Below are 25983 nucleotides of genomic sequence, written 5' to 3'. Positions count from 1 at the left end.
TAACCTTGCTCTGAGGATAATAGAGAGACACGCTTCTGACAGGTTCAGAAGCCAGACACTTCAGAAAGTCACACGCCCAGCAATGACGATTCCAAACACTCCCGGTTAGAAATCACAACGCCGGAACAAAGATGGCGTCAGCACGGGAAGACTCGCCCGAGCCCCCCTGGACTCTGCACTGCGGCAGCCCGGCAGAGGCAGCATCCCATTGGTCAACTGCGATGAAGTCATCTTGGGGGCGGAACTCGGCGGTGGCGTGGGGGCGGAGCCTGCTTGCGTACCTCCTCGGGACTCGGCTCTGCCGGAGCCGGGGGCTTTGCTGCGGCGGCTGCGGTCGCGGCGGCGGTGCGGGCCAGAGGTGAGTGAGGGTTGTGGAAAGAGCGCGTCCCGGAGCGGCCTTCAAGGGGACCTAGGGGTACACTCCGATACCCCGGCCGCTTGTCAGAAGAATTAGCGGGGGTCTTAGGTCTCTGGGAGAAATGTGAGGGGGCTCATCCTCCAGTTCAGACACCTTCCTGTGGGCAGAGGAACTGGAGGGCCATTGCCCCGGGAGGGGGAGGCGACAGGATAGAGGAGATCGAATAGGCAGAGGGATCCGAGGGAATTTCTTAAAGGGTTTTAGAATCTGGGGGTTTCTCCCTTACCCTGGAGACAGGTTGTGCCTGGTCCAGAGAATTTCTGCTTTCTCACTGTGCTGCCCAGAAACGAAGCAGGTGACCGACAAATGCCCCCTGCTAGGAAGGGGAAATTGGAAAACCTGAGCGAAATAGGGAGTCCTCCAGGGAGGACGTAGGGTTTGTTTTGGATCCCCCCCTTTTGCAGAATTATTCTTTGTTCATGTTTCATCTCGCGACCCCCGGAAACCCTTTTCCAAATTCGTTTTGTGTTTGGTTTCAATGGGGGTAGAGATAGCCTTAGACAGGCCTGTAATCATGAAGGAACAGGAGGAGGGCGGCAACTCGTTAGAGGCTGTCATCCCGATCAGACATGATTTCATATAGTTTGAGGTTGTGGCATCTATCCTTGTTCAGGGTGGCGAGGACTGGTAATAGCTCCTGTGGGTGATTCAGATATGCAGTCTTAAGTCAGCCCACATAATCTCTTGAGAAACCCTTGCTTAGTAGAGTGTGTTGTTTTGCTGTCCTGAGAACACCAAATGCAGAAAGGATTTGTTGTCGGGTTCCTCAAAATGTCTTCCTGCCTTCCCGAAGATCAAATCTCTGAAATGTCAGCCTCACTTATCAGTCAATATGGAATATGCACGACCTTACGACGTTAAAAATACTGTAGTGTATGATCTGCTGACATTAGATATTGCAGACCGTGCTCTACCTGAGCTGAACGTGAGCTTATCGAGAATAAATAACTGGAATTTCAGTACCACTGATAGCGCCAGTGGCTGCCCAGAACGGAAGTCTTCCGTTGCTCACAGGGGAGACAGGACAGATTGGACTGGCAGTCCTTTTGAGGGTGGGATGAGAAGAAGATAGCTGCCGGGGTGGAAGGCTTCTCCTCTGGCTTGTTAAAAGTGCTTTGTCATTACCAACGCGTTCCCGTCACGCCTGAGTTGAAATTGAGCTGACTGCGGTGGGTTCCATTGTCTTTTTAAAATTGTTTACATACTGAGATGCCTTAGAAGAGGAATGCTGTTTGCCCAGGAGTTTGGAAGCTTGAGCCCTTTAACCCTAGCTTTGGGATAGTACTGGGGATTTTGGATGTTGGAAGTGGACATTGTCAGTTGAGGTAGGAAAGCTAGTCACATCTTTTACATAAGAGGGTAAAGTCTCTTGTTTCTTGCTCACCAAACAAAACAAACCCAAAGTAAAACAACGAAGAGGACCCTTTTTAGCAAGAAAATTCTGTCTAGTGTGAAAAAACAAACAGTAACAACAAAAAGCTCTGGGTTTGTTGATGTATTCCAGTAATCCCAGAACTAAGGAGGTGGAGGAGGCAGGAGTTCAAGACCAGCATAGGTTTGAGACCAGCATAGGTTATACAAACAAAATAAAAGCAAACCTCCAGGTGCTGTGAATGTCACTGTATCATATTACAGAGCTTTTTGGAGTTCCCAGCTCCTGTCCTTAATCTGCACATATTATTCCTTTGTATTGTGTTACCCAGAGTACTGTCAGTCAGTCCTGATGTCAGTTACAAAGGAAGTGACTCTTGTTGGGCTCTGGAGTCTGGGACTTAGAAATGACTTTTTGTAATTTCTCTTTTGCACCTTTCTTTTTATTTATTTATTTGTTTGTTTGTTTTTTCAAGTCTGTAGCTTTGGAGCCTGTCCTGGAACTAGTTCTTATAGACCAGGCTGGCCTCGAACTCACAGAGATCCTCCTGTCTCTGGCTCCCAAGTGCTGGGATTAAAGGCCTGTGCCACCACTGCCTGGCTGTTTTTGCATCTTTCTAAGCCAGAGAGCAAGACTTCTCTCAGGGCATGCAAGAAATAATACCTGGTATTGTTTGTCCTTGGTTCTAGTGGTTAATTCTCAAGCCCTGTCATTTTCTCCCTTGCCTCAGATTGGAGTGAACCACAGACACTTACCGACTACTCTCTGCCAACATGGGGGAGCTTTTCCGGAGTGAGGAGATGACGCTGGCCCAGCTGTTTCTACAGTCAGAAGCTGCTTATTGTTGCGTCAGTGAATTAGGAGAACTCGGAAAGGTTCAGTTTCGTGATGTAAGTGGAAGCTTTTTGATCACCATCAAACTGTTTTGTTTGTTATGGTTAACTGCTTTGTCACGAGTGTTTTGCCTTTTTTTTTTTGGTTTTTTGAGACAGGGTTTCTCTGTGGTTTTGGAGCCTGTCCTGGAACTAGCTCTTGTAGACCAGGCTGGTCTCGAACTCAGAAAGATCCGCCTGCCTCTGCCTCCCAAGTGCTGGGATTAAAGGCTTGCGCCACCACCACCCGGCGTGGTTTGCCTTTTATGTGCAAAGTAATGTCATAGCACTGGCTTAGTACTGTGTAAGCTTAGAGTTGTCTTTTGTCCTTCTAGAGGTGGAAATGGTTTCAGTGAACTCTTTTACGGTTGTTTGCTGATTCTTTCTTGGACAGTCATCCTTAGCTGGGCATGATGGTTTATCCCTATAATGCTAGCACATGGGAGACTGAGACAATGAGGTGATGAGCCTAAGCTACAGGGTGAGACCTTGTATAGAAGGAGGAGGAGACCACAACAACAAAAAGCTCAAAAGAAAAACAGACTGATGATGATGGATGGCAAATGGCCTGAGATGCCAGTACTTTGGAGATGTAGGAGTATTATGAATTCAAGGTCATCCTTGGCTATATAATAAGTGTGAGGCCAGCTTGAGCTACATGAGACCTTGTCTGGGGGGGGGAGAGAAAAGGAAACAATTTTAAGTGTTATCAAGGTAGTTGTCAGGAATGCTGGCAGAGGATATCACGCTAACCTATTACTTTTACTTTATTTGGGTCCCTTTAACATCACAACCTGATATGTAAGACAACAAAACCTGTAGTTTTTCCATGCAGTAAGATCTAAAAGAAGATTTTAAAACAAAATCAGAGACCCTTATATAAACAAAACTTATATGGTATGTAAGTAAGCATATACTATATGTTTTAGATACTTGGAAAGGATCTCAAACCAAAAAGGATAGTCTAAGTGGGTTTGTTGTTGTTGTTGTGTTGTTTTGTTTTTTAAAATATGCTCTGGGAGTTTATAATTTGAACAAGAAGATACTGTGCACACAGATGAAAGGTGTAGGTGGTCCGGAGAGTCCCTGACTCAGCTCCTGCATTCTCAAGAGTTCCAAGTACTTTTCATAGCCGTCGTAATGGTCATGATTTCACATTTATCAACGGGAACAGTGGAGTAAACTCCCTCCTCACAATGTTCTAACCCCCGTGAAGACAAGGACATTCTCTGTTGTTGCTCATAATTGTGTCTTTAGTACCTGTACAAGGTTTTAAATCATGATTGGTTGGGATGAGTGGGTGAATTAAACCAGAGTGGTCAGAAATGGATAGGATTAACTAATAAAGGTCCTGGAGTTGGCGGACTGTCAGGAAGTTCTCTGGCAGGTGGTTCTTCTGGCAATACTGTACACACTGTGCTCTCTGTGTATTCAATAAACTCGCCTTTAAAACAAAACAAAACGAAACAAAAGCCTGACATGATAACTCACATCTCGGTGCTTGGGAGGCACAGGCAGGAGGCTAACCATGAATTTGAAGCCCACATTATCTGCACAGTGAATTCTAGGCCAGCCGGTGCTACATAGTTATTATAACTAAGAGGTTATTGTAGCGCAGCTTAGCTGCTGTGCTCGCCACATAGCAACCTTCACTGAGTTCCTGTTTCTGAAAAGGTGGCTATGGGGGCATATGTTTGTGGTTTCAGCACAAGGGAAACTGAGCCATGTGCATCCCGGGAGTGAGATCCTGTATCAAAAAGCAAAAACAAAACAACAACCAAACTATGGTAGGAATAACATCTGAGGTTGAGTTGTGGCACTCATGTGCATGGGTGTACTCTCTCTCTTTCTCTCTCTACCAATCACACACACACACACACACACACACACACACACACACACAGAGAGAGAGAGAATATCACCAAGCATCACATACTCATGTACATAGCATTTTAGATGTTGCCATAGAAACCCAATGGAAGCACCCATGTGTTATGCTCCCTTTGGCTCTGCCTTGTTACAATTGTATCAATAGGCCCGTGTCCAGATGTAAAGAAATAGACCAATCTTACAGGTGTGAGATGAGATCTCTTTTATTTATTTTTTTTTTACAAACTATCTTTTCATTTTACATGCCAAATTCAGTTCCTACTCTCTCCACTTCTATTCCCTCCATCTTCCCCCCACCTTATCTATTCCCTCCCCATCCACTCCTCAGAGAGGGTAGAGAGTCAAAGTCTAGCACATTGCTTTGAGGCAGGACCAAGGCCCTCCCCACTATATCTAGGCTGAGCAAGGTTTTCCTCCAGAGAGAATGGGTTCCAAAAAGCTAGAAAAAGCAGTAGGGATAAATCCTGGTCTCACTGCCAGTGGCCCCACAGTCTGCTGCAGCCGTACAACTGTCACCCACATTCAGAGGGCCTAACAGACGGAGAACAAGGAAAGAGATATCTTGATTGAGGGAGCCACTACAGGGCTAGCAAGAAACCTGGCACTAGAGAGATCTTGTCTTGCATTTTCTGTGTGTCCAGTTGGTATCTGTCTGTGGATAGGAGCTTTCCTCTTCTGTGCACCGTGTGTTCCTTCACCTGCCTGTGTCTGTCAGGGGAACTCCTTGACTTTTGCTTATTGTCTTGTGAATTTAACAAGTTCCCCACCTATTCTAGGTGCTGCTGTTTTTTCTTTCTCTTTCTCTTCTCTCTTCCTCCTCTTACTCCCCCGCCCCCCACTTCTTTTTGTGACGTGGTCTTGCTTTGTAGCTTTGACCGTCCTGGAATTCACTAGTCGGACTGACCTTGAACTCACAGATATTCCTTTGGCCTCAGCCTCCCCCAGTTTGGGGATTTAAGGTGTGCCTACTATTCTATTCTTGTTCAATATTTATTTGTGTGTGTGTGCACATGCACATTCATATGTGTAATTGCTTGTGTATACTTGCATGTGCACATGTGTGTACATGCCTATAAAGGCCAGAGGTCAATATTGGATATTTCTCAGTTGGTTTCTACCTTAGTTTTCTTTTCTTTTCTTTCTTTTTTTTTTTTTTTTTTTTTGAGGCAGGGTTTCACTGAAGCAGGCTGGCCGCAAACTCGTAGAGATCCACCTGCCTCTGCCTCCTGAGTGCTGGGATTAAAGGCATGTGCCACCACTGCCCGGCTCCACCTTAGTTTTTGAGACAGGGTTTCCTCACTGAACCTGGAGCCTGTCCGACTTTCTTATGTGGGCTCTAAGGCTTGAGCTCGGGTCTTCGTGTTTCCATGGCAGGCTCTTCACTGATTGAGCCGTGTCCTCAGCCTTTCTCTATTATTAAAGATAAATTTGATCACTCAAGGTATTATTTCCCAGGCTTCTCCACTGTAAAAGAATCTTATCCCCTGTATAATTAATAAGTAATCTGGGGTGATAACTTTTGAAAGCTGTGTCACTATCCTGTTTCCCGGAACTGTTTTACTCAAGAGTTTTAAAAAATATTTATTTTTATTATTTTATTTATTGACATTTTTGAGATAGGGTCTCACTCTGTAGCTTTGACTGTCCTAGAACTCCCTATGTAGACCAGGCTGGCCTCGAATTCAAAGAGATTCGACTGCCTCTACCTCCTGAGTGCTGGGATTAAAGGCACTATACCCAGTTTATTTATTATTTTTTAAATTTTTAAAATTTATTTACTTATTTATTTTGACTTTTCAAGACAGGGTTTCTCTGTGTAACAGCCCATGTTGTCTTGGAACTCGCTGTAGACCAGGCTGACCTCAAATTTACAGAGATCTGCCTGCTTCTGCCTCTCAAGTGTTGGAATTAAAGGTGTGTGCCACCACTGCCCTGCTTAAAATCCATTTTTGATTATGTATACTTGCATGTATTTGTATGTAGGTATGCACGTGTGAGTGCAGGTGCCTGAGGAGACCAGATTCCCTCTAGAGCTGGAGTTACAGGCAGTTGTGAGCTGCCATGTATGGAGGTGCTGGGAGTGGAAGTTCTGTCCTTTGGAAGAGGGAGTGTTAACTGCTGAGCCTAGGTTACAATGGAGTAAAAATATTTTTTTCCCTATATAACTTGTGTGGTTTTATATTTTTTTGGTATGCATCTTCATTTCTTAAACTTTCAGTACTTTGGAGGCAAAAGCAGAAGGGTATTGAACTCAGTGATATCCTGGGCTATATAGCAAATTGTACTGTAAATCTCCTAACTGCTGTGACTGAGTGGGACAGGCTGGTACACTCCTATAATCCTAGCACTTGGGAAACAGGAGTTCAAGGTCATCCTTAACTGCGTAGGAAGTCCAAGGCTATCTTGGCTGTATATTAGACTTTGTCTTAAAAATTCCAACTACCAGGCAAGAGAGAGGTTAAGAGTACTTCCTGCTCTTTGCGGACCTGAGTTAAATTTCCAGCACCCACATCCCAGTGTGGATCTCCAGCTCCTATTACTACTTTAGAGAAAGGTACTACCATACCATTCATCTATTCCCTCATATATGAGTTTATTTATGTATGTATTTATTATTGGTGCTGGAAATTGAACCTAGGTCCTCTTGTGTACTAGGTAAGTGCTTTGCCTATGAGCTACATTCCCAGCCCTTTTTATTTTGAGACACAGTCTTACTAAATTGTCCATACTGGCCCTAAATTTACACGTAGCCCTGACTAGCTTTGTACCTAGAATCCTATTTCAGCTCGTGAATAGCTGGGATTATGAGGCCTGTACCAAGTCCAGCTTTGTTAGTTGTTTGAGACAGTCTTCCGTAGCTCAAGGTGATGACTAGTTTCTGATGGCGCTGAGGATAGCATTAAACCCCCAGTTCTCCCGCCGCTACTTCCCAAGTCCTAGGATTATAGTTAACTACCTGGCTTTTGTACATTAGTTTTTGTTTTAAGTTTTGTGTTGGTTTTGCTGGTTTCTTTTGTTGTTACTGTTTTGAGACAGGGTTTCTCTGTGTAGCCTTGGCTGTCTTGAAACTCTCTTGTAGACCAGACTGGCCTTGAATTCATAGAGATCTACCTGCCTCTGCCTCCTGAGTGCTGGAATTCGAAGTGTGCACCACCATTGCCCAGCTTGCTTTTAAGTTTTTGTGTTTTGGGATTTTTGTTTGGTTGGTTTTGGTTTTTTGAGACAGGGTTTCTCTGTAGCTTTGGAGCCTGACCTGGAACTCACTCTGTACACCAGGCTAGCCTCAAACTCCTAACGACCCACCTACTTCTGCCTACAAAGTGCTGGGATTAAAGGCATGCGCCCCCACCATCGCCTGGCTTGTTTTTATTTATTATTTATTATAAATAGAGTTTTTTTATCATCATCATCATTATTATTATTGGTGGTGGTGGACAGCTTTTTGGAGCTGATGCTGTCCTTCTAGCTTTATGTAGATTCTAAGGGGTGAACTCAGGTCACCAGGCTTGCACTGTCTCCAGGCAAGCTCCCTTACACCTGAGCTGTCTTGCCTACCCTGCAATAGTTGAATATTTTACTCCTGGACTGGAGAGATGATTCAGTAGTTAAAACACTCGCTGTTCTTCCAGAAGAGCCAAGTTTGGTTCTCAGTTTCATATCGCTCCAGTTATATGAAATCAGATCATTATATCTCTGTGATGTCTGAGGAGTACCTACACACATACACACACACACACACAGAGAGAGAGAGAGAGAGAGAATGAATAAGTATTCCTGGAGTCAGAAAGATGACTCAGAAGGTAAAGAGGCAGTTCTTGTCAAGACTGATAATGTGAGTTTGATCCCTGGAACCCACATGTGGAAGGAGAGGTCAACTCCTGCAGCTAATCCTCTCCCATCCACATGTGCACTGTGGCAAGGGTGCACCCACCCATGTGAATACACACTCAGATACACACAGAGTAGGGGAATGTGGAAGGATGTAGCTCAAACTCTACTGTCTCATCAAGTTGCCATTTCCTCCCTACCCCCTTCTAGCTGGAAATCTGTGCACTTTGACCTATATCTTCTACCTGCCACCCCTCCTTTCTGTCTCCCTCTCTGGTAGCCATTTGGTAGCCATCTCAATACTTCTGTAATTCAACTCTCTAAGATTCTACATGTAGAGGACTGGAGCAATGGTTCCGAGGTTAAGATCACCGACGGCTCTTCCAGAGGGCCTGGGTTTGACTCTCAGCACCCACATGGCAGCTCACAACCATAATTCAGGTTCCAGAGGATCTGGCATCCTCTTGGCCTCCGAGGTGCACAGACATACATGTAGACACACCACCCATCTATACTCACAAAAATCTTAAAGGAAAAAATGTTAATAAATAGTAAAATGAAACTGTACATGTAGGTCAGATGCAGTGTGCCTGGTGTGTTCACTTTGTGTCTCATCCCATGTTGTCCATACATCTCTTGGTAGGTTGATTCTATATGTTAGTTACTGATTTCAGTTCCTCTGTGTACCTAGAAGGGGGATTTCTGGACTGTATGGCAGTCCTACCTGCTCCATGCCGGGACTGCACCGAGGTGTCTGTGCATGATGGGTAAAGTAGTTTACCAGTCAGCTACATCCCCATCTCTTGGTAGTTTTTTTGTAAAGAATTTTTGTTTCTCCCCCACCCCCAGGAACTACTGTTTTTCATATGACAGTATAATTCTATATTCCTGTCAACAATGCACAGAGTTCTCTTCTGTCGACATTCTCATTTTAGTTCATACCTCTCCTCTTTTCAGACAAGGGCTTGCTAGGTAGTCCAGGCTGGCCTATAACTTGCCTTGCTCTCCAGGCTGACTTTGAACTTCTAATCCCTGCTTCTATAGAGTTGGGATCACTGTGTGAACCACCAAGCCTGACTCCCATTTTTCTCATGAAAGTCGTTCTAACAGGTGTAAGGAGATACTCCTTGTGGTATGGCTTTAGTGGATGAATAAAGTCAGACTGTCCCCAGATGGTGAGCACCTGTGACCTGGCTGCCTAAGATCCAGGTGGTGGAAAGGAAGGGCACTCATCACTTTGGCTGATTCCTCTCCATCCCAGATGTGCATTGCAGCAGCAATGAGGCTTTTAGCTTCAGCTTGTGCGGCTGGATCGGTAGACAGTTTTGACTAGAATTGCGTTATACACTGGCACAAAATTAAGGTTCCATTTCTGGGATGTGTTGCTTATAAAACAGGAGGTAGACTCGGTGTTTGAAGTCTGCTATTATGTTCTTGTTTTTCAGTTAAATCCAGATGTGAATGTTTTCCAGAGGAAATTTGTGAATGAAGTTAGAAGATGTGAAGAAATGGATCGAAAGCTTCGTATGTACAGTTTGGGCCTGTGTGACATTCCTATAGTGAATCATTGTCTTAAATTAGGGTCACTAGTCCTCTCGGCTAAGGAATAAAGCTGTACAGTAGGACAAGGGAAGAGGCCGGGGAGGTGCTCAGCAGGTGAAAGCACTTGCCATGCGTGCCTGAAGATCGGAGTGCAGTCCCCAGAACCTGTGCAAAAAGCCAGATGTGGCTGCCCTTGGGATTCTAGGTATTCTCCAACCTGTTGTTCCTGTGCAGTGTTTTCAATAAGCAACAGTAAATAAATAACCAGAACCAGATGTGGTGAACATCCGAAACCTCAGCATTCCTACAGTGAGGTGGGAGGCCAGCTACCCAGAGTACATGGGCAGCAGACGCAAGGAGCAAGGTGGAAGGCGGGAACTGCTCCCAAAGGTTGTCCTCTGACCTCCACATGAACAGCTACCCTCACATATGCACACACATGCACATATACAAAGTAAACTGGTTAAAAGATTTGAAAAAAGAGAAGGAAAAAAAATCTGCAACCATGACATTAAGATGAACTTCTTGTATATAAATAGACTTTATGGTGTTTAAGCTAGGTAGTGCTTAAAGGAAATCTTGTTCAAAGACAAGCTGAAAACACCGTGATTATTTTTTTTGTTAGGCTTTTTTTTTTGTAGCTTAGGCCGACCTGGAACTCTGTGTAGTGATCCTCCTGCTGTGGCTTTTGGAGGACCGTATAAAGCCACTGTGCTTAGATTCTATAGAACTTTAAAAGCTAGGGCCCAGAATACTATCAGATTTAGAGTTAGCTGAGTCATCTTTTCATCAGAGCACTTTATGAAAAATGGAACATTCACTGAGGCTTTACCGAAGGCTAGGGTGCTAATGAGTGATTAAAACCTGTATTCATGGGGGTTGGAGAGATGGCTCAGAGGTTAAGAAAACTGACTGTTGTTCCAGAGGTCCTGAGTTCAATTTCCAGCAACCACATGGTGGCTCACACCCATCTATAATGAGATCTGGTGCCCAGAACACTATGTACATAATAAATAAATTTAAAAAAAAACTGTATTCATTCCCTGCAATACGCCTTTGAGAAGTGGGAGCTGCACTTTAATCCCAGCACTTAGAGGCAGACAGTTCCTGTGAGTTCGCACCAGCTTGGTCTTCATAGACACTGTCAAAATAAATAAAAAGATAGGCGTTGCTCGTTAAGGGCTAAGACACCTGTGACTTCCTTGACATACCCGAGAATATAGACACTGTCAAAATAAATAAAAAGATAGGTGTTGCTCTCGTTAAGGGCTAAGACACCTGTGACTTCCTTGACATACCCGAGAATATAGACACTGTCAAAATAAATAAAAAGATAGGCGTTGCTCTCGTTAAGGGTTAAGACATCTGTGACTTCCTTGACATACCCAAGAATATAAGCTCATAATGGAGCCAGCATTTGAAACTAGGCCATTCTGTTTGGCTCCATCCGTGATCTTGCCACTCTACCAAGCCCATAGATAAATTGTGTTGTATTCTAAATAAAAAAAAAAAAGGCTGGTAGTTGTCATGAAAACACTCTTCTCTTTTGGTGTTTTGGGCCCTTTTATGCTTAATTTTTGACTTTTGGTATTTAAAAAAATGGCCTAATTGTTTCAAATTAAATGATTCTTCCTGACTTAGAATTATCTCGCTCAGGTCATGTGTCAGATGCCCTGTAAATGCTGTGTTCTTCTGAAGCTTGGATTAGCCAATAATACCCACAGAGAGCCGTCGTACGTGGAGGAAGCAGGGCACACAGGGTGGAGAGGTGAAGTGGCTGCAAGCCAATTTTAACCTCAGAGAAAGGCACACCCGTTTGTGCCTGTAGTTCAAGGTCATTCTCCAAACAACAGCAAAGGCCGGGAGAGAGAAAGGAAGCAGTCCTGGGCTTGACCACTCTCCCTGGGACAGCTTTCCAGAGTGCAGGAAAGTTATGTGTGGAGAGAAAAGGTTCTTTTGTTTGTCAGTTCTTCGTAGGATGAAGCTCTTTTTAACCAGGCGTTAGGGGTGTGTGTGTGTGTGTGTGTGTGTTTGTGTGTGTGCGCGTGCACATGCATATATGTGTGTTTTCTCAAATAATGAGAATTCCAGGCATAACCCTACAAGTGAGCACTCTGACTCTATGTTCTAGGATTTGTCGAGAAAGAGATAAGGAAAGCAGACATCCCAATTCTGGACACTGGTGAAAACCCAGAGGTGCCCTTCCCCCGGGACATGATCGACTTAGAGGTAAACAGTTCTCAGCTGGCTCTCCACATAAATGCAGGGATTGCCTTCCTGAGTGGTTGGCGTAGAGGAATTCTTACCAACCTTGTATATTGTCTTTCATTGTAAATGTTTTCTAGGTGGGACTGAAGTGAATTCTCTCCTTTATAATTTCAAACAGTATCTCACACAGAGATAACATATTATAATATGCCACCAGATTAATGCTTATCGGGTTACTGGTCCCTTGTTAGCCGATGACCCTCACACACTAAATGAATAGCCAGTGAGCTTTGGATATTTTGAGTGTCTGACTTCTCTCAGGAAACTCACTGAGAGTGTGCGGTGGGATGTGGAGACAAACAAAGGCCCACATAAGTGCTGTCTCACTTAAAGTTACTCTTAAAATCACAGCATTTGCTTCATAGCTGTAGCTGACAGGTTACCATGGCAACAGTTTTGCAGTGCAAATTCTGTTAATGTCCTTTAGAGCAAGCACAGGGAGCTTAGTTTGAATTAACAGCTTTCTTTTTTAAACCCTAGGCCAACTTCGAGAAGATTGAAAATGAACTGAAGGAAATCAACACCAACCAGGAAGCCCTGAAGAGAAACTTCCTGGAACTGACTGAATTAAAATTTATACTTCGCAAAACTCAGCAGTTTTTTGATGAGGTCAGACTATTGTTTCTTCTAGTACTTGAGCAGCTGGTACACCTGCACAAGTGGGCCATATTTTTATTCAAATAATTATTTTGCTAGTCTGGAAGCAATGCCGCTTTTGCACCGTTTCAGTTAACGAATGTCAGGGTGCGTTCCATTTTCCATGGAGCACACAGCCAGCCACGGCGCCACGTATTTTCACATCCTCTGCAAACTTCCATCTCACAGCGGGGGGAGGAAATTTAAAGTTGACACATGAGTGCAGTGAGTTGAGATGTCTCTGTGACACTTCTAGGTGTGTGTTACAAGGTAAGTATAATACATATGAAGTTGAGGAAACAGGCGTCTGGTTGTGCGCAGAATTACGGTCAAGTTTCCAACTCCAGACCTTTGCTCATCAGATTCCTGTTCGCCCACCTTGGGGATTCTTCTCGGCCCTTAGATCTCAAGTCACACCGGTTGTCCTGAGTTTCTCTGTGTCCTACGGAAGTATTGGTTTGATGCTAGTTTGAATTTTCCCACAGACACAGTTTATTACTTATAAGGAAAAACGTTGCCAAGTTTTCCCTGGTTAAACATAAAGGTACTGAGTTGCACAATGACAGTTTGCCAGGGAGACTCCCTTTGAAAGGAGTTAGCTCAGGTTTGTAGAATACTTTCTTCTCCTAATTAACCCTAGGGAGGATCATTCGCGTCCAACCTGCGTGTGCTTTTCCTGATGGCCTAAAATATTGGTAGTGTTCTTTTTGAGGGGTGTCTTTCTCAACCTAACATTAGACACTTCAGACATCATGCTAGTTACTCTTACTGTGTTCCACCCACAAAGTTGATTTCCTTTGCTTGACAAAAATCTTGACAGAGATTTTAGATGTAGCCGGGCAGTGGTGGTGCACGCCTTAAATTCCAGCACTGGGGAGGCAGAGGCAGGCAGATCTTTGTGACTTCGAGGTCAGCCTGGTCTACGAAGCAAATTCCAAGACAGTCAGGGCTGTTACACAGAGAAAGAAACCCTGTCTCGGGAAAAAAAAAAAGATATTTAGCTATAAAGAATCTATCTCAGTTAGTATCTGCTATGTTCTCAGTTTTACTTTAACTCTGCATTGCTCAAGAAGAGACCAGTCCTCCACGCTTGTCAAGGTTCCCAACTAGTATCAACAGCCTCATCTGGAACCTTGAGAGAAATATAAATGATCAGCTCCCACCACAGAGCAGACCTTCTGAGCTGGGAACCCTCTGGGCGGACCCAGCCAGCTATTTTAATGTGTTTTAACTCAGGCATGCTTCTTTGAAAGCCACGGTCTAGAGAAAAAAATCTGCTAAGGAAGTGATACATTTCTCAGTAACTATGGATTTGATTCAGACAAGTCATGCTAATTGAAAGAGTCTGTGGAGACAAGGACATGAGAAAACCCCGTGTAAATTTAACTACCTAGTCTTCCCATGAGTACGAATCTGGTTATAAAATAATAGAAATTCCCTGTGAATATTTGTTTGCTCCCCAAGTTGAGACTTTTGAGCCTGATCACTTTAGAGGGCGTGAGACAATGAGGTCACCTTTCTGTAAGTGCTTAGGATCCTAGCAAAGCCACTTATGCCACAGGATCCCACTGATGCGAGATTCCCGGTGCTCACTGCCTGGACGCATCTCAGTGCGTTCCTAGCTGTTAATTCCTTGAGCCTGGGGTGAGCACTTACTGCTTCTGAGGTACAGGTTGTGGGTCGTTGGGTTAGATCAGGAAACCCGATTGTAGACCTGCATATGCTCACAGACTGGTACTTTCCTAAATGTGTCCGAGTGCCCTAGTGTGTCCTGCTCGGCCTCACAGTCCAAGCTCAGCTACTTTTAGATTCATTTGGAGCGTCTTTTACCATTTATACTGCCATTATATGGGGACAAGATCTCAATAGATAGCCTAGGCCAGCCTTGAATTTGAGATTTTTCTGATTGCCAACTCAAGGCCAACCTAAGCTATATAGTGAAACTCTCCCCTGCCTAACCTCCCCCCCCCCAAAAAAAAGTCCAGTCCAGTAAAAATAAGATGAACCATTTATAAAGATGATTTATTACTTCAAAATTGTACATTAGGAGTTGGGCATGATGCATGCATACAATCCCAGCGTTTGAGAGATGGAGACAAGAAGACCAGGAATTCAAGGCAAGCCTCAGGTCCACAGAGGGTTTGAGTTCACTGAGTTCCACTGAGCTATGTAAGACCGTGTCTCAAAAAACAGAAAGGAAAGAATGTAAATGGAATTTTATTTTTGTTTTATGTTTATTAAATCTAAACGTTAAGTGCTAGTCTTGAGAAGAGACTCCAAGTCTTTCTGACCTTCATGCCCTGTCCACAGTGGGTTTGTCTCTTTCTTATGCCTAGCTACCCATCCCCTGTCTCCCAGCCGCTCTGAACATAGGCCTGGCTGTGAGAGCTCCTCCACTGCTCTTTCCATCAGTCCCCCTGCATCCCAAGCGCGACACAGCAGTGCACAGTCCCCTGGCCAGAACCACTGTGCTTTGCCTCACCACCGCAGTCTCAGCCAGGTCCCTTTCCATAGACCTTGCCCTCTGCCAAGTAGTGATTGCAGGTGCTGCTGCCCTGAGCAGCCTCTCTGAGTGAGCGCACTGGGCGTGCAGGCACACATGTAAGCAACACAGAAAGGTGAGCCAACCTGGGACCTCAGGTGTCGGAAATTCAGCTCATCAGGAGATTTCTCTTCGTGTTTGAAATTGTAACGTTTGAAATGGCAGCAAACACCGCCAATCTCAAACCTGTCCTCTTTCCTGATAATTTGGTGAATAAATCAATACCTCATAGTAATCAGCCAAAAATGACCAAATCAGAAAATGCCGTTTCTTTGTTGGTGATAATAATTGGCAGGGTGTGTAGAAAGGGAAGAGTAAACATGTACTGAATATTCTTATGATTTAAGATGATTGTCAATTCAACGTAGCCATTTCTTACCCAGAGCGTTTAAAATGATTTATTAATGATTATCCTTTTCTAGTCTTCTTGCTTATGAAGAGCGTAAGAGCTGGAGAGGTTTCTCTGCATCTTTTACCATAAGCATCCTAGCACATGAGAGCATAAAGAAGACTGGGAAAGTAATGGTTAATGGCATGCAGCTCCCCTCCCCTCCCTTCCCCTCCCCTCTGCGTTTTTCACCCATCTGCTTTCTTTCTCTTCCTTTTTCCATCTGCCATTTCCTCTGGGTGAACACCTCAGTAGTGACGTCATTTCTTTCTCGCCGTAGCTAGACAGTCAAAGTGTTCTTAGGAGCTAGTGTAGCTTGACTGGACGTGCCGCTCATATTGAAATGCTGCAGACAGCTGAAGTTCCGTTCAGCAATTTGTTCTTTGTAAGGTGTGGCTTTCTGTGTTCTAAACAGGGAAAGGGGCAACTCGGAGGAAATAGCAGGTGATTTAGAGAGCTTGGCAGTATTATTGTCAATAGAGAAGTGTGGTCTTGGGCTGGAGAGATGGCTCAGTGGTTAAGAGCACTAGTTATTCTTCTAGAGGATCTAGGTTCAATTCCCAGCACCCACATGGCAGCTCACAGCTGTCTGTAACTCCAGTTCTGGTGATCTGACACCCTCGCACAGACACACATGCAGGCAAAACACCAATGCACATAAAATAAATAAATCTTAAGAAAACAGAGAAAGAGCTGTGATCTCCGTGATCGGGTTTTTGTAAAGTCCCTTAGTCCTGGTCACCATAGTTTCCCATTAGACACAATTTTGTTTATAATATCTTGACTTTCCTATTGAAGATTTGGTGTTCTTAAGTATAAAGTGGTGAAATTAGTATTTAGAATTTGATCTTTCTGTTTCACTTTAATGTTGCTGTTTTCTTTAAACAGCCCCAGATCTGATCTTTGGAGCAGTCCCGTCTAAGAACAGTTCACCGTTCTTGCCAGCTGTCCCTTTAAGAGCACACATGCCCGCATTGACTCGTGTTTATGGCTTAAGAACGAGCCAGGTTCTGAGAACCACATAAGGCAGTAGGAGAGTTTTGTGGGGGAACAATCAATTTTATTCATTTTGCCAGTGGGCACCCCAAGAACCATTGGAATGTAGTAATTTGAATATCGAATCGCTTTCAGCTGACTGAGTTGTTTCTAGGTTGAAAAAAAGAATCCTTTTCCACCCGTGTGGCGGCAAGTAGCAGCCAGTGTCCCTGTTATCTCATCTTAGATGTTTCTAATCACATGACAATATTTCTCTGCCCTGTGTGATTTTTAAAAACAAAACAAAAAATAGCCCTGGCCCTGACCTCCCAGAACAGTTACTATCACCTTTGGCCCTGCAGAGCCCTGGCCCTGACCTCCCAGAACAGTTGCCGTCACCTTTGGCCCTGCAGAGCCCTGGCCCTGACCTCCCAGAACAGTTGCCGTCACCTTTGGCCCTGCAGAGCCCTGGCCCTGACCTCCCAGATCAGTTGCCGTCACCTTTGGCCCTGCAGAGTGTTCTGGTTTGCACTGTCTGTTACATGTATGGTCCATGACTTCACCATTAAGGTAAACGTGTGCCTTTGTCCCCTCGTAGTTTAATGGCCAGGATTAAGGTGAAATTGAAATTTGGAGTGAAATGGAAGGGAATTTCTCCTGGTGTTTTCGTTTTACTTTTGAACAGGAAGGTTGTTCTGGCTTGTTCTAGTCTCTGGTCAAACACATAGTGTGCGGATGTTAGGTCTGGTAGATTAGGCTGATCGGAGTTCACGTTTTAGGGCCGCTTCTCCGTCTGGTGAGACCAGGTGGTAAAGGGAGAGAGGTGAGGGGCACCAGACTCTGTGAATCCTTTGCCCTCATTTCATTGTATAAACTGTCCTAGTGGAAGTCATTTTAAATCCAACCAATTCAGCAAGGCCAGGAGCTCTAGATTGTTTAGCTGTGGCCTGTTATTTACTTAATTCTTATTCTCTGCTATAAAGTCTACACAGACTTTTCAGGATCAGAATTCCTAGATTTCTAGTCAGAAAATACTTTATAAAATGTTTATTGGATGTTTTCACCTTTTTTTTTTTTTTTTGCCTTTATGAATGCAACAGAGGACCAGGCCCGTCCAGCTTCTGTGTTCCTTCTTCCTCTTCTTTTTTTTTTTTCTGAGACAGGGTTGTTTTTTTTTTTCTGTGTATCTCTGGTTGTCCTGGAGTCCTGGAACTTGCATTCTAGACCAGACTGGCCTTGAACTCACAGAGATCCACTGCCTCTGCCTCCCTGAGTGCTGGGATTAAAGGTGTGCGCCACCACCTGGCTTTTTTGTTGTTGTTGGTTTTTGTTTGTTTGTTTGTTTTGGTTTTCCCCCCAGGACAGGGATTCTCTGTGTCTACCTGGCCGTCCTGGGATTCAGTAGACCAGGCTGGCCTCGAACTCACAGAGATCTGCCTGCTTCTGTCTCCTGAGTGCTGGGATTAAAGGCGTGCACCACCACGTTGCTGCACTTCTTATCCTTATGAAGAAACTCTTTAAATCCTATGTTGGGGTATTTTATGTGTGGCCATGCTGACAGCACTCCTGTTTTGGATTTACCAAAGGCTGGAGGTGCCCTTTCTAGCTCAGGTCACTTACTTGAAATAACGTCCTACCTCCCATGTGCTTGCACAGAAGCCTCTTCTTGGTGACTCTCTAGAAATGAAGTCACGATATCTGCAGAGCTGTTTGGGGTTTTGTTTTTGTTTTGTTTTTTTTTTCTCTCAAAGAGGAGAGCTCATCTGCTTCCTGCACAGGTTTATTTAGGAAAGCATGAAAGGAAAATGGCTTCCACCAAGTAGCAGGCTTATACATGTCACCAGCACTCCATGTATGTTTCCTTCCTCTCCTTAGTTCTGAAACCATCTCCCCAGATGCTCTTCTGGGGATGTTTTGCTTTCTTTAGCTCGTGTGTATTCCTTTGTTTTCTCTCTTTATTACTCTCTCTTTTCTTTGTGGATATGTATGCTCTATCTTTTGGTGTTTTGGGTTTGTTTTGTTTTTCCTCTTTTTCTTTTTTCTTCTCGTCTTTATTTTCTGAACCCATCTCCTGGTTCCTCCTTCCCTGCATGCCACTAACTATTTTCATTAGATATTAATTGATTTGTGAATTCAGGCTGAATTGCATCATCAGCAGATGGCGGATCCAGACCTGTTGGAAGAATCCTCCTCACTCTTGGAGCCAAACGAGATGGGAAGAGGCACTCCTTTAAGACTTGGGTAGGTAGCGCTTCAGCCTTGGTGGGGTTGTGTTCCTCTTTGCTGTTCAGATGAGCAGCGAGTGGCTCCAAATATAGTGGTACATATATATAAACTACCTTCAGGAGGCAAAAGCAGGAAAGAACATACCTTTGATGGCAAACTGGGCCACAGAGTGAGGGCCTGTCTTAAACCATGGGCTGGAGACAGGTCCAGTGGTAGAATACTTGCCTGACGTGTCAAGACCCCGGGTTTTATCTTGGGTTGGGGGGCGTGGGGAATCGTGGATCTAGGGACTAATTTGCTGTCGGAAGCCACTTTGTTCTGAGCCATTGAGTTGTTCCTAGATTTGTGTGGATCAGTTCCTGGTTTGTCTCTCAACCCTCTCTGTTGGGTCCAGAAATGAGGTCTAGAGAGTGGCCGCCAGCCCTCTTGACACCATGTGCAGTGTATAATCCTCCACATTCCCTCCCTCACTCCTGCTTTGTCTTAAGCCTGGAGTTCCCAACCTGACTCTTCTCCTCACAGCTTCGTGGCTGGTGTGATTAACAGGGAGCGGATCCCTACCTTTGAACGCATGCTTTGGCGAGTGTGCCGCGGGAATGTGTTCCTGAGACAGGCTGAAATCGAGAACCCGCTGGAGGATCCCGTGACTGTAAGACAAGGAAATTGTGTCTGGTGGAGTAGGTCTTGTAAAGTGAGCCCAAGCAGAAGCAGAGACTCAAGGCTCACTCCCCTTTCTCTAACCTCTCCCTCCATGTAGACATCTTCCTCCATGCAGACATGACATGCACATATTTTCAAACTTTACCCATGAAGGTTTTTTTTGGCACATTTTCCTCCTCAATTATTCTTAATTTTAGCTTTATATATTTCTTGCTACTAATCTGGGCTGAAAGAAAAATAGCCTTTTATGGAAACTAACATAAAATCAAGATACGTCATTGCAAATTTGGCAGTATCATGTATAAAAAGATAGACTTCCTAAACCTTAATCTTTATAAGCTGATGAAACCTTCTCTTAGCAAGATTCTATTGTCTGCCTGTATATTGGGAAGATTAGAAACTTAATTTAGCCTAGATACATGCCAGGTGAGGGTGATCTTGCCCACCCAGCTCTTGGAAAAAGTAGCACTAGTCCAATGTTTTGGCATTTGACTCAGCGAGACAAAGTTCATAGCAACATCTGCATGAGGTGGGGTCCTGATCTCAGGGGTCTCAGCAAAGGCTGGGTGTGTCACTGAGACAGCGTGTTACTCTCACCTCAGTATTTAGAAGCCTGCAGTTAGCTTACCTTATAAATGTCTTAATGTGCTAGTTTTTGTCCTAAAAGAAATTTAACTTGGACGTTTCTCAGCTTTGGCGGGTAGCACCCTGTGGCTTTTACCCCTCACTGAGTAGAGACATGGTGACATTGTGAATGTGTTAACCCAGGGTGCCGTTTTCTCAGGCTGCTTGGGTTGTGGAAACATTGTAACCTGTAGTCATGGAGCCTTTCTCCGGGGTGTCCGGTCAAGTTTCCTCTCCATAGCAGGAAGATTATTTTATCAACAAATCCAGGAATGTAGAACATGGTATCTTCAGCAGAGCAGCTGCACCAAGAATGGGCCCAGTTTATTTAGCCAGGAGACTTAGGGATCTTGAATCCAGCTTTCTTCCCTCTTTGTCCTTCTGAAGTTGCTTTTCTTCTATAAGAGCAGAATACACTCTGTATGTGAGACATTATAGGCAGCCTAAGGCATCTTGGCTAATAGCTCATAAGCATATTTTTTTCTGATTTTTTTTGTCTTGCTGTCCTTGTACTCGAGGTGTGAGCTTGGTATTGTTCCTTGTTGCATATAGTCTAAATTTGTGTGATTCTCAAGATTCAACACGCTGTTCTTGCTAGTGACTTAGTTCCTTGTATCCAGCCAACTCTTTATCTGTTTCTCTCTGTGCCCAGGAACAGACAGGCTTCCTTCTGTCTCCTCTCCTCTGTACTTTTGTCGTCCTGGAAATACAAGAGTCCAAGTAGAACCGGAGAAGCAAGCTGCACTGTGCTGAGCAGCCCCTCAGCTTCTGTCAGGCTTCCGGTTGTGTCTGAAAACAGGAAGATGTTTGTGGATCTGTGGTTATAGGGCAGATATTCTCAATGAAGCTTAGGAGCGGGAGTAGGGGTGAAGTACAGAAGGCCGTGTTCTTAAAGGAATCCTTCTGGTGCCACCCAGGTTTAGTTGTTCTTGAACTTTTCAGCTAGACCTGTAAGTCCAACATTCAGGAGCCTGGGGCTAGGACTGCTAGAAGTTCGAGGCCCATCTAGGCCACACAGTCAAGACCAGGCTAGCCTGGGCTGCAGCGTAAGACTGTCTTAAAGGAAGTTCTCATCTCTATTGAGAGTTCTGAACTCTTGGTTTTTCTCCTGGGGCCTAGGGCGACCACGTGCACAAGTCTGTATTCATCATTTTTTTCCAAGGCGATCAGCTGAAAAACAGGGTCAAGAAAATCTGCGAAGGGTAAGAACACACGCCTGCCTCCATCCAAGAGGCGCAGCTGTGCTGCCTGCTTACGGCTCAGAAAAGAGCCGCGCAGACCCTCGTTCTGCTTTGCATGCCGAGTGCGCTGCTAACTGATGTTGGGAATGCTTTAAACCATCAGAAGTAGCTCCAGTTTTTCTTCCTTTCTTTTCTGAGTATCAGAACCACAGCTTGGGGGTTGGGGAGCTAGTTCAGAGGATAAAGTGCTGACTCCTCAAGCATTGAGGGGTGGAGTTTAGATCCCCAGAACCCACATAAGTGCCAGGTGAGCGTGGCAGCCACCTGTAACCCCAACATTCAGAAACCAAGACAGTATCCCTGGAGCCCTCTGCTAGTTAGGCTCATTGCGTGGGTGTACGCTGGAGTCAGGAGAGACTCTGCCTAAATGATTAAGGTGGAGAGAAATCAGGAAGACTCCTGGTGTCACCCTTGGATCTCCAAGACATGCACACACACACACATATATGCACACACACACACACACCACACATATATACTCATACCAGCCAGACTCACAGTTTCATTATTCAGGGGCAGTGGGTGTACATCCCGCAAGCTGAGTGCCATAGGCACTATATAAACTCTATGGGATTGTGTTATGGATAGAAATTTCGCCATGTCATATTTCTCTAATAACTTATAATAAAAATAGTTTTAAAATTATTTTTTCAAAATTTTTGGGTAAAGATTTATTTATTTTGTGTTTTTGAGTGTTTTGCCTGTATGTATGTATATGCACACGTGCATGCCTGGTGCCCTTGGAATATACCCAGAGTATAAGAGAGTACTACAAGAGAGTGTTGGATCCCCTAGAACTGAATTACAGGCAGTGTGACCCACCACACAGGTGCTGGGAACTGAACCTGGGGCCCATGAAAGAGAAACAGGTGCTCAAAACTACAGAGCAATCTCTCTAGTACCTTATTATTATTTTTATTATTTTTTTAAATCTCAAAACGATTTCATAGCTACAGAGAATGTCACGACTGTGCAGTGCTGTTGCTCTCTGTGGGCCGCTGCACATAAGTGTTAGTGTTGATTGACACAGCAGCCTGACCTAATTGCGTTTGGTCCTCCTGACGTATTCCTACTAAGTTAGCATTACCTTCCGAGGTGATGTAGATAGACTATACTAAGAAATTTCAGTGTTCCTGAGGCTGTTCCCGTCTCTTCCAGGTTCCGAGCCTCCCTCTATCCCTGTCCTGAGACTCCACAGGAGAGGAAAGAAATGGCTTCTGGAGTCAATACCAGGATCGATGATCTCCAGATGGTACAAGGGGGCCCTGGGAATTTGACTCTGTGAACTACGGCAGTAGTGAACCACTTTGCTCCCCTGAGTCCTTGACAGTCTGTTAAAGCACCTAAAGCAGTTGAGCATACCAAAAAAAGAAGTGTGTGTGGGTAGTAAGTCCCCCTGGGAACTGGCAAAAGTCTCAGGGTAGGACTCTTAAAAATAGCGTTAGTCATCCTCCGGCAAGAAAGGAATGCTGTGTGTCTGGAATCCTTACTGCCTGAGAGCAGCCCTTTCCCTTCTGCTGCATGACTCTGAGATGTTTGTTGTGTTGTTTTTTGCAATAATTCGTTTTCCTTAAGTATGCTGAGTTAAGAAAAGGAAAACGCAAACAGTCCAGAAGTATGTGTAGAGTCAGTTTTTCCCTCACACACTCTCCTGGCAGCCCCTTTTAACAGCATGATACAGCTTCCGGTTATCTTTGATCTTAACCACATGGGCCAGCCAAAGAGCCCAGAGTTGACTCTTGAACCCAGAGAGAGACTGTTCGTTCGATTTTTATCAATTTACAGTGCGAAAGTCATGCACACCGTGGTCCTAGCAGGGTTCTGAGAGTAGAGTCATGGTGTGAGTCTTTGGAAGGAGAAGGCAGCCAGGGGAACGTCTTACTTTTTCAAAGAAAGAGTACAGTCGTTGTTTGCTGTCCTTACAATGTTACATAGCATATCCCAAGGCCTTTCTCTATGGCAGTGATATTGTCACATATGTGATAGCTCCCATTTCAATTCCTTTCTCATTTTTCCCTTTAGCCCCCGCTGAGGATGACCCACCAGCTTGAACTGTTGCTCCTTTAAGAGACTCATTTTCCTTCCTTTGTGTGTGTGTGTTGGGGGGGGGGACTAGAACCTAAGGCCTGCATGCTGGGTAGATTCCTCTACTACTGAGCTATGTTCTCAGCTCCAAAACTCAAATTCCTTGAGCTAGAGACATAATTCAGTGGCGGCATCCTTGGAGAGCATGTATAAGCTCTGAGTCCCATCACTACCACTGTAAGAGCTCACATTTCTTATAATTTGATCAACCCCCACCATCCTAAACCCACACCCCCAAATAATACATTTTGCTAGGGGAAGAATAAGACTGTTCTCTGGTAACCCTTTTTAGAAAGTGATGCCATAGCTGAGCATGGTGGTGCCGGCCTTTAATCCTGGAGGCAGAGGAAGGGGGATCTCTGTGACTTTAAGGCCAGCCTGGTCTACAGAGTGGGTTCCAGGATAGCCAGGGCTGTTACACAGAGAAACCCTGTTTTGGAAAGAAAGGAAGGGAGGGAGGGAGGAAGGGAGAGAAAGCAAGCAATGCCACTTTGCCACCCTCTCCTATGACGGAAGACTTGTGTTAGAAAGATCCCTCCCCTATTTCCTCTCCTCCCAAAAGGTTCTCAATCAAACAGAGGACCACCGCCAGAGGGTTCTGCAGGCAGCTGCTAAGAACATTCGGGTCTGGTTCATCAAGGTGCGGAAGATGAAGGCCATCTACCATACTCTGAATCTGTGCAACATAGATGTGACCCAGAAGTGCCTGATTGCAGAGGTCTGGTGCCCTGTCACTGACCTTGACTCCATCCAGTTTGCCCTTCGACGAGGAACAGTGAGTCTCCAGCTAAAATGAACTGGTGGGCAGGTGAAGAGCCTCCTGTTAATCAGCTTTGTACTTATGACATTTTTGTTTTCAGAGTTGTTTGTTTGTTTGGTTTGGTTTGGTTCTTTTCAAGATAGGGTTTCTCTGTGTAACCTGGCTGTCTTGAAACTTACTTTGTAGACCAGGCTAGCCTCAAACTCATTGAGATTCACAAATGTTGGAATTAAAGGCATGAACCACCACCACCCGGTGCATTCAGAGTTCCTAGTGTGTTCTTATACCCTGAGAGCATGCTCTGACTGTTGCTTGGAGCACAGGCATTATTGTCCAGGGCAGGAACTACAGCTCAGTATTGCGAAGGCATTTGGTCATGGTCATGACTCCTCAGGACAGACCATGCTGGAGTATTAGCTTCCTGACTCACTCTCTGATTGACAGATTCTGCTTGGTCGTTCGAGCAGCCGCTTTCTAAGACACTGACCTAAGCCAGAGAGTGTATATGTATATGTGTGTGTGTATATATATATACATAGAGAGAGAGAGAGAGAGAGAGAGAGAGAGAGAGAGAGAGAGAGAGAGAGGTATACAAGCTGTACCTGCTGAAGCACCTTGCAATTCATTAGGATTGGAAAGGAGCTGAGCGGAGATGTGTGTGGAGGGAGGGTGGAGCTTTTCTAACTAATGTGATCAGAAAAAGCTTCAAGAAAAAAATGGAGTTTGGTGGAACGAGGGGTGTCACTCAACAGCAGAGCATTTGCTTGGCATGTGTGAGGCCCTGGGTTCAGCCCCCGGAGCTACAAAAACATAAGCCAACAAGAGCTAGTTCCAGGACAGGCTCCAAAGCTACAGAGAAACCCTGTCTCAAAAAATAAAAACAATAACAACAACAAAGGTGTGTGCAACCACCGCCTGGCCTTGGTCTTGAACTTTTGAATTAAGTGATCCTTCCTCCTCAGCCTCCTGAAGCATGCCACCGCCTGGTTTATATTTTTTCACCATAATGATATACTTTCTAAGTCTTAATTGAAGCTCACTTTTTATTTATGTATGTATTTATTTATTTTTGCCTGCAAATATCCAGTCTGTTTGCTTTGTTTTCTGCTGTTTTCAAGTGTTGTATAGCTCAGGCTGGCCTTGACTTTCAGTCCTCTTGCTACTGCTTCCTGGCGCACCAGATGCGGCTCTGCCTGGCACCAAGACTTAACTGAAATCGTCTGTGGTCGGTTTTAGATCTAGTCCCAGTTCTTCCAAAGACTGAGAGAGATATAAAACAATCTTGACTTTCTTGTTCGTTTAATTGAAATGTAACTATATAAACGAAGATACAAGTTTTAGGTGTGCAGTTTGAATTGTGATACATATGTGTATCTGCATAGCCAGGAGGACGCCTAATTTTGACATGCTACTGACGTTTCCTAGGAACACAGTGGTTCTACTGTCCCCTCCATTCTGAACAGGATGCAGACAAACCAGACTCCCCCAACGTACAACAAAACCAACAAGTTCACAAACGGCTTCCAAAACATAGTAGATGCTTATGGGATTGGGACTTACCGAGAGATAAACCCAGGTGAGAATATTCGATTTTTTTTTTCTCCCTAGCAGGTGTCCTCAGCCTATAGGCTTCATATGTCCTAGGATAGCTATGAA

The 25983-nt window shown here is 44.6% G+C and overlaps 1 protein-coding gene and 1 long non-coding RNA gene across 6 annotated transcripts in view; one reads left to right on the top strand and one right to left on the bottom strand.

The window, feature by feature from the left end:
- The first annotated feature begins 229 nt into the window (after window positions 1–229).
- The window catches only part of Atp6v0a1 (ATPase H+ transporting V0 subunit a1), a 52257-nt gene continuing 26503 nt past the window's right edge, over window positions 230–25983 (top strand). For 3 of the 5 annotated variants that reach the window (XM_075990694.1, XM_075990693.1, XM_075990697.1), the window contains exons 1-11: window positions 248–358; window positions 2521–2680; window positions 9826–9904; window positions 12054–12151; window positions 12671–12799; window positions 18869–18972; window positions 19480–19606; window positions 21361–21443; window positions 22641–22734; window positions 24130–24342; window positions 25753–25903. In XM_075990694.1, the coding sequence (XP_075846809.1) occupies window positions 2564–2680; window positions 9826–9904; window positions 12054–12151; window positions 12671–12799; window positions 18869–18972; window positions 19480–19606; window positions 21361–21443; window positions 22641–22734; window positions 24130–24342; window positions 25753–25903 (1195 nt within the window). In that variant the 5' untranslated portion in view covers window positions 248–358; window positions 2521–2563. Of the gene's footprint in view, window positions 359–2520; window positions 2681–9825; window positions 9905–12053; window positions 12152–12670; window positions 12800–18868; window positions 18973–19479; window positions 19607–21360; window positions 21444–22640; window positions 22735–24129; window positions 24343–25752; window positions 25904–25983 lie in introns of all 5 variants that reach the window. The other 2 variants (XM_075990696.1, XM_075990695.1) reach the window with 1 other exon arrangement.
- On the bottom strand, window positions 16954–17269 carry LOC142860013 (uncharacterized). Its single transcript, XR_012912286.1, has 3 exons — window positions 17233–17269; window positions 17109–17130; window positions 16954–17057 (listed from the first exon to the last, which is right to left on the bottom strand). It is a non-coding gene; the product is annotated as an uncharacterized LOC142860013 (long non-coding RNA).

This window comes from Microtus pennsylvanicus, chromosome 11, assembly GCF_037038515.1.
Source record: "Microtus pennsylvanicus isolate mMicPen1 chromosome 11, mMicPen1.hap1, whole genome shotgun sequence".
In the NCBI taxonomy this organism is placed as follows: Eukaryota; Metazoa; Chordata; class Mammalia; order Rodentia; family Cricetidae; genus Microtus; species Microtus pennsylvanicus.
This window is presented reverse-complemented; position numbering and strand designations above follow the sequence as displayed.